The sequence below is a fragment of the Saimiri boliviensis genome, chromosome 12 (genome assembly GCF_048565385.1).
Source record: "Saimiri boliviensis isolate mSaiBol1 chromosome 12, mSaiBol1.pri, whole genome shotgun sequence".
NCBI classification, from domain to species: domain Eukaryota; kingdom Metazoa; phylum Chordata; class Mammalia; order Primates; family Cebidae; genus Saimiri; species Saimiri boliviensis.
This window is the reverse complement of record NC_133460.1, coordinates 72,372,468-72,385,229: the sequence shown is the minus strand read 5'-3', so window position 1 is coordinate 72,385,229 and position 12,762 is coordinate 72,372,468. Positions and strand designations below refer to the sequence as shown.

The 12,762-nt window shown below is 36.1% G+C and overlaps 1 protein-coding gene across 6 annotated transcripts in view; it reads right to left on the bottom strand.

Moving 5' to 3' along the window:
- Positions 1–12,753, bottom strand: part of PAPSS2 (3'-phosphoadenosine 5'-phosphosulfate synthase 2) — a 254,574-nt gene extending 241,821 nt beyond the window's left edge. The window contains exons 1-4 of one of the 6 annotated variants that reach the window (XM_074382529.1): positions 12,056–12,753; positions 9,036–9,233; positions 4,111–4,208; positions 2,298–2,431 (exon numbers count right to left, since the gene is read on the bottom strand). In XM_074382529.1, coding sequence (XP_074238630.1) covers positions 2,298–2,431; positions 4,111–4,208; positions 9,036–9,233; positions 12,056–12,692 — 1,067 coding nt within the window. In that variant the 5' untranslated portion in view covers positions 12,693–12,753. The remainder of the gene's footprint in view (positions 1–2,297; positions 2,432–4,110; positions 4,209–9,035; positions 9,234–12,055) is intronic. The other 5 variants (XM_074382530.1, XM_074382526.1, XM_074382527.1 and 2 more) reach the window with 5 other exon arrangements.
- Positions 12,754–12,762: the final 9 nt, after the last annotated feature.

Genomic DNA, 12,762 nt, shown 5'->3' with positions numbered 1-12,762 from the left:
GTATCTGTGAGTTGTAAGTATTCTGCATATTCTGGATTCAATCCTTAATCATACATGTTTTGCAAATACTTTCTCCAAATATTTGGCTTGGCCTTCTCATTTTCTGAATAGCATCTTTTGAAGGTAAAGGTTTTAAATTGTGATGTTCATTTTAATCAACTTTTTTTGTTTGTTTGTTTGTTTGAGTTTTGCTGTGTCGCCCAGGCTGGTGTGCAGTGGCACAATCTTGGCTCACTGCAACCTCTACCTCCAGGGTTCAAGCGATTCTCCTGCTTCAGCCTTCAGAGTAGCTGGGACTACAGGCGTACACCACCATGCCCATCTAATTTTTGTATTTTTTGCAGAGACAGGGTTTCACTATGTTGGCCAGGCTGGTCTCGAACTCATGGCCTCAGGTGATCTGCTTGCCTCGGCCACCCATCTAAGAAATCCTTGCCTAATCCAAGGTCATGAAGATTTACCCTTAGGTTCTTCTCTAAGAGATTTATAATTTTAGTTCTTATATTTAGGTCACTGTCTCTGTATTTTACGGAATTTTACAGTTTTACATTTTACTTTAAATAATCTGTTTTTGTGTATAGTGGGAAGGGTCTAGGTGTAATTTTTTTGAAAAGACATATATTCAACTGTTTCTGCACCATTTGTTGAAAATACTACCCTTTCCCCCAATGTATTACCTTGGCATCTTTGTCAAAAATCAATTTACCATATACATCTGAGTTCATTTCTTGACCCTATTCTATCCTATTGATCTATTAATATTTGACTATAACATAGTTTCATAGTAAGTTCTGAAGTCAGGTACTTTAAGTCCCTATGTTCTTTCTCAAAATTGTTTTAACTCTTTTGGTCCTTTAAATTTCTGCATATATTTTTGAATTAGCTTCTCAATTTCTATTAAAAAAAAAAGGTACAGAGATTTACAGAGATTCAATATACAGGTTACTAATTTGGGTTTTCCAATCCATAAAAATTGTATATGTTTCCATATATTTGGGTCAACTTTCTGAAATGTTTTGTACTTTTCAGTATATAGAAATACTCACTTATTTTAATAAAACACCAATGATGATAAACTTCTTATTTAAGGCACTAAATAGAGAATAAAATATAATAGCAAACATGATTTAAAAATTTTCCAGACACAGTTTTAAGTTTACCATATCTCATGTCCAAAAGCAAGACAAACAATGAACAAATAATAAAGATCTATTCTCTCATAAAGTCTGAGGGTTATAACCATTCATCAAATTGAGCAGGAAAAAAGTTAACTCCTATTTCAAAGATACTTGCCTTGAAAGAAATCTCCACACAAGTTTTTGGTAAATAAACTAAATACTCAATTTGATTTTCCTTCCTGAACGCCCAACAAATCCAAGAAAGTTCTACAAGCTAGAGTCATATTCACAAACAAAATACATTTTTGTAAATAAAATGTAGTACTGGAAACACAATGAAACATGCCATCTCTAGTTTTTTTTAATCTGAATTTTTAGAGCATGACTTTTGTCTCCAATTTTAAGTGTATAAGCCTTCACTGAACAAAATCTGTCAAATAAAATGGAACTGAGGTTCTATCAAAGGTTCAAGTCATGAAAAATTATTTTTGAATTGTAAATTATGAACATTAACAAAGGCTTTTTCTCTTTCAAAATAAAAACATTTTGCACATTCATAGCAGGAGTCACATACAATAGAGTGCATAATTACACTATTTATAATAGCAAAAAATAGGAATTATCTAAATGCCCACTGACAAGAGTAGATGCTATAAATCATGGTATATTCACATTATTGTACTATAGTGAAAATGAACTATAGCTATACGAAATAATATGTTGAATATTATAAAGTTGCAGGGGGTGAGGGGAAACGAAGCAAATCCCAAAAGACAATAAGCAGTATGATTCCAAGAAAAACTAAATATATTGTTTGGGCACCAGTACATTCATAATAGAAACTATTTTAAAGAGCCAAAGGAATAAAAAATACAAAATTCCAAAGAGTAGTTTCTGGGGACAGGGAAGGGCAAAAGGATGCAGGAAAATGGAGGTGAGGAACACATAAGTAAACAAATACCAGTTATTATTAATGTTCTAGTTCTTGGGTAGAGTAGAAGGTTCATATGTTTCATAACTTATATGTACATTATCTAATTTTTTTGTATCACATTCTGTTAAAATATTTTTTAAAACACAAGCAAAAACTATTTTGAAATAATTACTCATTATAAAACATTTTCCAGAAGTTGAATAGTAAACTCAAAATGTACTTCACATTTTTTAAAAAGTTCTTACCTTTGTTTCTGTTCAACTGCTTTGTCCAAGTGCTGAAAGATATCCTGAAACAAGGTGCAGCTGGATCGACTGTTAATAGTATACCCATATCCTCTTTTCCAATATTGTTTCAGATCATTTAAATATTCTAATACCTAAAAAAGTAAAAAATCAATTCTAATATATTTTAATCAATATGACACATTCCCTGATTTAATAATTCTCTAAGAAAAGGTTACAGTGTTTAATTACCATTCTGCACAAAATACAGCATTTGTCCTTTCCAGCATTTAAGCGTTAAGAGAGATTTATGCTGCATCATAAATTTGGATTGGGGGAATGTAGAGGCTGGTGTGCAAGAGCAAGCAAGGAAGTGATCACAGCCAATCGTCCTAGATCAGGACAGCTCAAGAGAGTGGAATAAGGACATGTGCTCACCTCTCCTTTCTTCTAACATTGTATTAAGATGATGTCAAGGATACATATAGAAGAAATAAGAAAAGACAAATATTCATTACAGCACAGAAAGATACCAACAGTGGATCACAAATGTTTAAGAATTTTGAGAAGGCAGAAGTCAAATAGAAAATGAGTTACTTTGGTTCACGTATCAGTTTGGCAAAAAAATTAAAAGTGTGCCAAGGACATGGGGAAATGGGTACTGCTGGAAGGAATGTATATTGTTATAGACATTCTAGAAGGAAAATCGGTGAAATCCATGAAAACACACATATTCTATGACCGATTTAATTCCATTTCTTTCTTTCTTTTTTTTGAGACAGACTCTTGCTCTGTCACTCAGGCTAGAGTGCAATGGCATGATCTTGGCTCACTGCAATCTCTGCCTCCTGGGTTCCAGCAATTCTCCTGCCTCAGCCTCCCGAGTAGCTGAGATTACAGGTGCCTACCACCATACCTGGCTAATTTTTGTATTTTTAGTAGAGACGGGGTTTTACCATATTGGCCAGGCTGGAACTCCTGACTTTGTGATCCACCCGCCTCAGCCTCCCAACGTGCTGGAATTATAGGCCTGAGCCAACACAACCAGCCTAATTCCATTTCTTATAAATTGATATTCTTATAAAATGATATTCACAAAGTGATAGAAAATGCAAGCAGCCTCCGGAGATCTGAAAAGGCAGGGTATGGATGTTCTCCTAAAGCTCCCTAATAGAATATGACCCTATGATACCTTGATTTCAGTCTTTTAAGATTCAATTTGAACTTCTGACCTCCAGAATTGTAAGATAATAAATTTATATTGTTTTAAGCCACAAAGTTTGTGGCAACTTGTTACAGCAGCAATAGGGAACTAATGTAATATAGTAGAGAGAGTGAGAAAGGAAATGTGGCAAAAAGGTTAACAACTGGTAAATACAGGTAAAGGATATATGAGTGTTCATTTTAAAACATGTAACACAATTTCCCATGAAAACTATTATAAAATAGTTACTAGGACTTTGGAAAACCATTTATTCTCTCTGAGCTTTGGCTTCCTATTAGAAGAATTTGGAATTATATCAGCTCTACAATCCTTTTGAAGCATTAAAATTTGATGATGGGTTAAAAGTAGGTCTGCAAATGGGCTGATTTAGAAATCAAATCACCACGGAAAAAATGTTTCCAGAGTTTTATGAACCTAAATTATTTAAAAGTAGGTGGAACCTATTTGAACCTTTAATCTCTCTTTATTTAAGGAAAATTGGGAGTTAGTCACAAGACAGTTTATGTTCCCTAACTGCTCATTTTCTGAAAAGCTGCTTCAAGTAACCAAACGCAAACAAGGCAAAAAAAATTTTTTTTAAAGCAAAGAAACGGCAAAAACAATACTTACCTTTGCATCCTCAATGTCAAAAACATCACACCAAGGAGATTTAACACCTTTAATTGCCAGGTCAAATGAACAGGTGAAAAAGGCTACTTGAATTAAATCTGGGGAGACAAAAAGGTAACATTTTGTGGGTCATTATTTTCCATAATTTTTCAAAGTCTAAATATCTGTAGAATGCCATGTGTGGTATAGCTCAATAAAATGGACATGTTTGGTTTGGAGAAGAAATAATTTAGTTTCTTCCTGGCTATCAAAGAATTAAGAGACTCGCTCTGTATAATCTAAGGGGGCAGAATTGGAACTATCAGGAAGAAACCATGAGGAAGTATAAATTTCAGTCCAATAAAATTAAGAAATGTTCTGTAATTGGTAACTTATTTCTGCCCTTTTTTTTTGACAGGGTCTTGCTCTGTTGTCCACGCTGGAGTGCAATCATGATCACAGCTCACTACAACCTTGAATTCTTGGACTCAAGCAATTCTCCTGCCTCGCCAATTACTTGTGAAGTGCATATTTCCCTAGCAACATCAACAAAAAGTGTAACCCAAGGACTTTCTATATAAAACTTAATATGATTTTGTTAATTTTAGAGGGTTCAAGGAGGGGGACTAAGGTTATAAAAGTTTTAGTACCCGACTTGAAAATTAGAAATAACAAAGTACATTTATTGAACAGTTTTTAAAAACTATACAATTCATTTTATAACTAAGAAGCAGCAGTAGGTACAGAAAAAATATATAAGGAGAGAGAAGACCACAAAGATAGAGACGGAAGAAGTGCAGGGTAAGTGAAGGGGAAGGAAAAAGGTGAAACAGCCAAGGAGGAGTAGCAAAAGCGAAATCACACACTGAAGAGAGAAATGTTGGTACCAACATCAGTTTTTCAAACATAGCTGCTCAAATTATTTCAGAAGTGGATTTCAGAATAAGTTATCTAGAATTTTTACACTGTTAATTTGCTGATTACATTACTTTGATATACATATGGGTATGGAAGAGAAGGGATAAGGGAATGAATGCTTGGGCTATCAAAAGTAGCCTTTGTTAGCAAATAAAAACACTGCTGTTCTCTAGTCAATGGGAAGTGGGTGATATTCAATACTAGAGAGAAAAGAAGTCAACTGCAGTGGTTGCCTCCATTGCTTTGATTTTTCTTTCATTTTACTGCCTTTCCTCTTTTCCTAAAGGAAAACGGGAGCAAAAATCAACTGATGTTACATGCGTTTTGCACTAGTTCTGTGTTTAAAGAATTCCTCTGAGGCAGTATATAATATCAAAAAATGTATTTCATTGAGAATATACAGAAAAGCCATTCAAAACTTGGCTTATATAAAGAAAAAGTTTAATAATCTTAATATCTGATACAATATAGTGGCTTATAAATACCAGGTACATTTGATGACCTAGCTTATTTACACTCAAAATTCAAATTCTGAAACTATGAAAGTCAGCCCAAATGGTATATTCTTTAACTGGAAGAGAGTTTACTGGAAATAAAAATAATAATTCACCAAAAACCTCTTCAGAGTACAGGGAGAAAAAGTATCAGATGAAGACTGAGGCTGAGACCTGACTTTGTCACTCATTGCCCTGGGTAAGCTCTTTAAGTGTCAATTTCCCCCCTTACAAAGAAAAGAGGTTAGATACATGGTATTATTTAAGTTATAGCTCTGACATATCTGTTACGACCCTTCTGATTTCTTGGTCAATTAGAACCTCAAAAATATTTCTGGTGGATAAGAAATTTAAACATTTAAAGAACAAAATAGACCCTTTCCCTCCACTCCCCTAGAAAAAAAAAAAAAAGGGAAGACAATAGGAACATATAATAATCTTGCAGTAGAATTCCTATTCAAAATAAAACACTCAGAAGCCATAATGAACAGACAGATATGGCTATATAAAAGACATAAACTTCTGTGCAATCAAAGGCATCATCAACAAACCTAAGATATAAGCAAGAAATTAAAATATCAGCAACATCAACAAGCAAAGGATGAATTCTTTGTCAGGAAGAATTAAAAGATATAATTAATCTATCCATAACACTTAAAAGGTATTTGTGATTCATAAGAAAACAAAAATAAATAGAAAATGAACAAAGTTATGAAGGGGCAATTCTCAGAAGAAATGCAAATGGCTACTAAACATGAAAAGATGTTCACTTTCAGAAGTAATCAAAGAAATGTAAATTAAAGCTAGATATTATTTTTCATTAGTCAAACTGGTGAAAATTAAAGTCACTATACCTACTGTCTGATGATATGGGAAAAGAAGCACTCTCATATACTGTGGATATAAATTTTTACTACACCTTCAGGGAACAATTTAAAAGCTAGATATTATTTTTCATTAGTCAAACTGGTGAAAATTAAAGTCACTATACCTACTGTCTGATGATATGGGAAAAGAAGCACTCTCATATACTGTGGATATAAATTTTTACTACACCTTCAGGGAACAATTTCAAAGTATATGTCAAAATGTAAAATATTCATGCATGTTAACCCAGCAATTTCACCTATTTATATTTAAAAAATTTTTTTCATCTGTATGTTTATTTATTTGGAGACCAGGTTATGAGACTGGCTAATTTTTGTATTTTTGGTAGAGAGAAGGTTTCACCATGTTGCCAAGGCTGGTCTTGAACACCTGGGCTCCAGTGATCCACCTGCCTTGACCTCCCAAAGTGCTGGGATTACAGGTTGTGCCACCACACCCTGCCTTACCTATTTTATCTTACAAATAAACTTCAAGTTTGAAAAACAGACTATAAGAATGTTAACTGTGTCATTACCTGAAAGAGTTAAAAACTAAGAAAAACTTCAGTTAGGAAAATGGTTTCCTATAAAAAGAATTTGGACTGCATTAGCAACAGCTTCTCACAGCAGTAAAATTTGATGATGTGTTAAATAATTTAACCAGCAGGGACTTGCAAATTGAGTCATTCATATGTCTCATGAAATAACACAGGATTTAAAAGAATGAGACAGTTCTATGTTTGTCTATAGATAAAAATATAGTTAAGTAAAAATAGTTAAGTTACTGAAAATACATATAAACATCACCCCTCTATGTAAACAAAAGGGTATTTAAATAGCAAAAATATTTATTGAGCAATTACTGTGCTAAGTACTAAATGCTTTATATGAATTAATCTTATATAATCTTTGCAATAATCCTACAAGACAAGAATAATTTCCACATTCATCTTACAGAGAAGGAAACTGTGGCATAAAGATATTAACAAACTTGTCAAAAATCAGAGTTATTTAATAGGATAGTAAAGATTCAAATGCAAATAGTCCAACTCCAGAATCCATTATTTGACTACTATACTTAACATTGCCTCCAAAAAGAAGTTGCTGTCAGTTACTCCATCAGTAAAATACGTAATTTTTGCCCATTCAGACACTAAAAATCATTAAAAAAAAATCTTTTCTAACAACCTAAATGTCTACTAACAGAATAATGGCTGGATATTGGTATAGTTATAGAATGAAATACATACATTTAAAATATAGAACCAGAATTACAAATATTAAATCAAAAACAAAAAGTTGAATAAAAATCAAATTTTGGACTGGTATAAACTTTGATACCACTTTTAAAAGTTTTAAAATCTGCAAAACAGTATCCCATTTATGTATAAAAACTGTCATGGGATAATACAAATGCTTAACATGATAATGATTACCACTGGCAAGAAAGGAAGAAGAATGAAATCCAGGAAAGGGACCAATGGACCTCAATTTATTTAAGGCAACTAACTGAAGCATGATGTTAAAATTTAATAAAACCAAGTTGTGGGTATAGGGATGTTCACCACATTAGCCTTGTTTGTTATCTTCATGTTTGAATTATTTCCCAATAAAATAAATAATTTTAAAAAATTCAATTTCAAATGCTAGTACGGACATCTTTTTGGTTCCTATAAAGCAGGCGTCCCCAAACTCCGGCCCGGCCCGCGGGCTGCATGCGGCCCCCTCCCGCACTTCAGGAAGGGGCACCTCTTTCATTAGTGGTCAGTGAGAGCACAGTATGTGGTGACCCTTCAACGGTCTGAGGGACAGTCAACTGGCCCCCTGTGTAAAAAGTTTGGGGACGCCTGCTATAAAGCATCCAAGCCCTGTGACTAACAATTTCTAATCTATTTTTTTCCCCCAACAAATACTTCCAATCTTTTGGAAATTAATTGAGAGTATAATGAAATCTACAATCTTTGCATGTATCTTTGTCAACATCTGCCCTATGGAATATAAATTCCTAGAAAACAGAAAAAAATCTTATTTTCTTAATCTCCCATTGCCAGGTGGCCATGTGTCCTGTTTTCCCACCTGCTTTCCTGGTAATATTATTAAAAGTGTTCCCTTTCACTTTTGAAAGTGCCCCACCAGTTTGAATGTTAAGTTGCATGGTCAGCCCATGCACTGCAATAACTTATGATAGACATGACTGCTCATCTTCTCAGCATCTCTACATATAAAAGACAAAAAAAATCATAGTACTTTGCTTTTCACTTTCTAAAACTTACCCCTCTTACACATTAACAGGTACTTCTGAACTTCTTCAAAAGCTAAAGAACTTATATGATTTTTCTATTTGTATCACTTTATGAGGAGGAAATTCCAGAAAAGATTAATTTGTTTTAAAAATAATACTTACAGTTGAGGCTTTCTATACTATGCCCTCAAAAAAACTCCAGAATATAGCTGGAATCTTGTGCATTAATTTAAAAAGAAGATTATGAATCTAAAAACAGTAAATAGAAAGCACAAGGGATACAATTTTTTTGACCTAGAACATAGTATTTTCTTAATGTAAATCAATTGTGGGTCTTTAAAAAAAATTGTTTCCTTATTTTTTTCATTTTCACAGTTCAAAATTATTTAAACCAGAAGCTCAGGCAAAAGATAACAGGCATATTACCTGCATTTAAATCATTCACTGGCACTTGCAAAGTAGTTGCAACTTTTTTTAAAATGTTCTGCATTTCTGGTCCAGTTTTGAAGGCTTCCACATGATAAAGAGCTGTAGCATTCCTTTCCACTTCAGTTAAAAACTTCTCACAGTGATCAAAGAACCTCATTAGTTTATCATTAACCCTTGGAGGTCCACATTCCATATCTGAAAGAGAAAAAAAAAACAAAACATATATATATATACATATATTTCTAAATCACTGACACAAATGACAGTTTCAAATTATTGAAAATGTTAAGTGTGAAAAAGGAACACCAACATCTTACTAATCCGCATATCAGAAGTAAGCATATATTGATCAGGAAAGTCATAGGGTAAAATTGTTCCCCATTTGTAATGGCTGTAATGCATGAGAATAGCTGGAAAAGACTAAAGAAATAGAGATCGATTGTGTACATCTTTGTAGCAAAGATTCAAACAAAACGTAAAAAAGGAAATTTTTTTCCTTAAAAAAAGAAATAGAGATTGAAGATTAAATGTGTTGCAAATGAAACTGCATTATACATTAATAAGTACTGTTTCTGTCAGGCACGGAAAACTTTAGAAAGCAAACTAAAAATCAGCAAAGTTTCTACTTACAAGGTGAGAGAGAATTCAGCATACGGAATCTATTTTTTCACCCTAAGCCAAAGTCTAAACAGAGTATTTTATTTTCTCAATTAACTTTCCCAACTCTGTGTCACCTTACAAAAGATTCTGCTTTGGACAGAAACTACTGACAACAGCACAAAACGCACTGTTTTGGGTTTCCTGTGCTTCACTTGCTAGGTGCCTGTGACTTGGTTTATCTTCCAACTCAAGCCCCCAGATAACTTTCCATTTAGAATTTAATAAATTACATTATTCCTCCAATTTGAGAAGCATTCATAACCATGCTTCAACTACTGGCATGTCCTTTAAGTTTTTTCCAGTCATATTCAAAACACATTTTTCAATCATTTCTCCAGTAATTTACCATGAAAAGAACACCAAGTATATCATTTTTGTTCATAAAATATGAGAAAATTGAATATAGTTGTATCTGGGCTCTGGATGTGTATGCAGAAAAATATATCAATATGTATGTTTAAGTGTGTCTCTTTAAATAAATAATTCTGCCCACTTTAATTGTCAATTGGATTGCAATTCTTAAGAAAATATCTTGACTAGGAAAACATGCGAACTTTATCACCTTTTTCTGTGGTCTCTAAAATATGATTTCCCAAGTGGATCTGAATATTTTATCCTTGTTACTATCTAATTATTGCTGGTGTTTAAACAAAAACAAAGACATTGTTCTGTTTCTATAAAACTACAAAATCTAATTCAGCAGAATCCCTCAAAAGCCCAGATAACATAACAAGCAAAACTATTGTCTATAGAAAATAACAAAGTGGCTAGGCAAACGGTTTACTCTCACACTGAAAACAGTCAGGGGTGGGCTTATTCTGAACTGTAAAATTTTGATCCCTGGCTCTCTACTCCGAGACAAATGCCAGTCTTCACAATGCCATCTGAGAACAAAAATTCACTTGTTCCAGGAGGTCACTATATGTATATTGTGCTATATTAAAATATGTTCTGCTTTCAACATTCTGTTAATTTAACAGATTTATGAGGACTTTTCACCATGTTAATGAAAAAGGTATATAGTTTAACCAAACAATTCAACAAATAACTAGACAGATGTCAGCTAACTGAATTACCCACAATTAAATGACACAGAATCAGTGGAGAAATCCCTTATAGATGGTTTCACTGTTCAACAGCTACAGAAGGAATTACAAACCAGCCTATTTCTAATTTTTCAATTGGGCTTTGAAGTTAAATGATAATTCTCATTTCAATTATGGCCTTAAAAGTGACCAAAAAACTATTAATGCTTGTTCATCTTTGTGGTACAAAAATGTTACATGTTTTTATTCTTATCACGTATGTTATTGGACAAATGGGCGCTGTATAGCATAACGGTTAAAAGAAGAAGCTCTGAATCAGACTTTCTGAGTTCCATGAAAATGGGCAAATAATTTAGTGTGTTTGTGTACCAATTTCGTCATCTTTGAGACAGGGGGAAAATACTATCAAATCCTGATTGTGGTTGTAAGGATTTTGTAAAATAAATGTGAGGCGTATCTGGCATACAATAGGCATTAGGTGCTTGCTATCATTATTATTTGTAACGATTACAACATTTTCTAAGAGAAAAAGAATCATTCTAGGAAAACAGAAGACCTGGATTCTAGACCTTAAACTAGAGAAAGACAATTAAGAAGGCATACTCTTGGGCTTGGCTTCTTCATCTGTGAAATAAAAGGGCCTTACTAGAGGATCTCTCAAATTTCGAAAAGTACAATTAATGGAATAAGTAAGTTACTGCGTGTGACTATGGACCACAGCCACAATGATGGGAACGCTACAGGAAAAACATGATCAAAACATAAGAAAAAAGGAGGACACAAAAGCTTGAGATCAGGTTCTTAAAACAGGGTGTAGGTCTAAGACTGTCATCTGAAAAAGATGAGTTAAAAAAAAGAAATAAAAACTAGTATCGGAAGCAAAACCTGAGGAAGAAAATTCTAGATTCGATTTTTAAAACGTGCGTCCAACAGTGAAACTAGACGCCAGGGAAGGGGGAAGGGATGGGTTGGCGCTCGAGGGGCAGTTCAGTTTGGGAATGGGAGCACAAAAACTACGGGAGACCTCGTCTGTCCTCTTTGCTGCTGGATCCCCAACTCCACTAAAGCAGGCAGCGTGTAGAAGGTGCTGAATTTACACCTCATGAATAAATGAACATACGTGTAAGGGGAAAAAGAGATAGCCAAGTCCGTAATATCCCGCGACACGGAGGACACAGCCTGAGGGACGGAGGCTTGGGAGCAGAGGAGACAGCTGGGGGGATGGAAAAAGCCCAGGGTCTGTGGGACGCGGGAGAGGATCCAGGGCGGGTGTTAGGACCGGGACAGCACCCAGACTGCCCAGGGGGTCACCTGCGACGTCGGGCGGCGGCAAGCCAGGGTGGTAGTGCTGCCACAGCCCCTGCAGGAAGGCGGCGCCGCTATCCACGCAGCGGTGCTTGGAGCTCGTGATGAGCCGCAGGCGGCCGTAGTTCTCAAGGCTGAAAAGGGCCGGGAAGAGAGAGGCCAGACGCAGCGCCAGCTGTCGCATATCCTGCCGTCCCTTCTCCACCAGCTGCCCGTCCATCCAGTCCGCGTACCACAAAGGCCAGTCGGCCAGCGCGGCACCGAGGTCGCGGCTGCCGGTACTACCGGCCCCGCCACCCCTGGACCCGCGGGCCTGCAGCAGCCGGTGCAGCTGCCTCAGCTTGCGGATCTGTTTGGCTGTGGGGTAGCGGGTGCCGTGGCGAATGAGGGCCACCAGCTGCACCGGGGTGCAGGTCCCTTCCAGCAGCTCAGGGTCCCGCCACGGAGCCTCGGGGCCCGCCAGCAGCCCGGGACTGACATCCTCATAGCGAGTCTTGGTGCCGAAATAGGGGCTGAGCGATGAGGCCACCGGGTCCCTCGGCTCTAGAAGAGAGCAGCGCGCAAACGACGAGAACAGCGCCGCAGCCAGGGCCGCAGCAGGCGCTACGGAGGTCCAGAGGAGGCGGCGGGGCGCGCGGAGCATGATGAGGGGCGGTGCGTGGAGGGCGCCGCGCCGGCTGCGGATGCCCAGCTTCCGGATCCGGCGAGCAGGG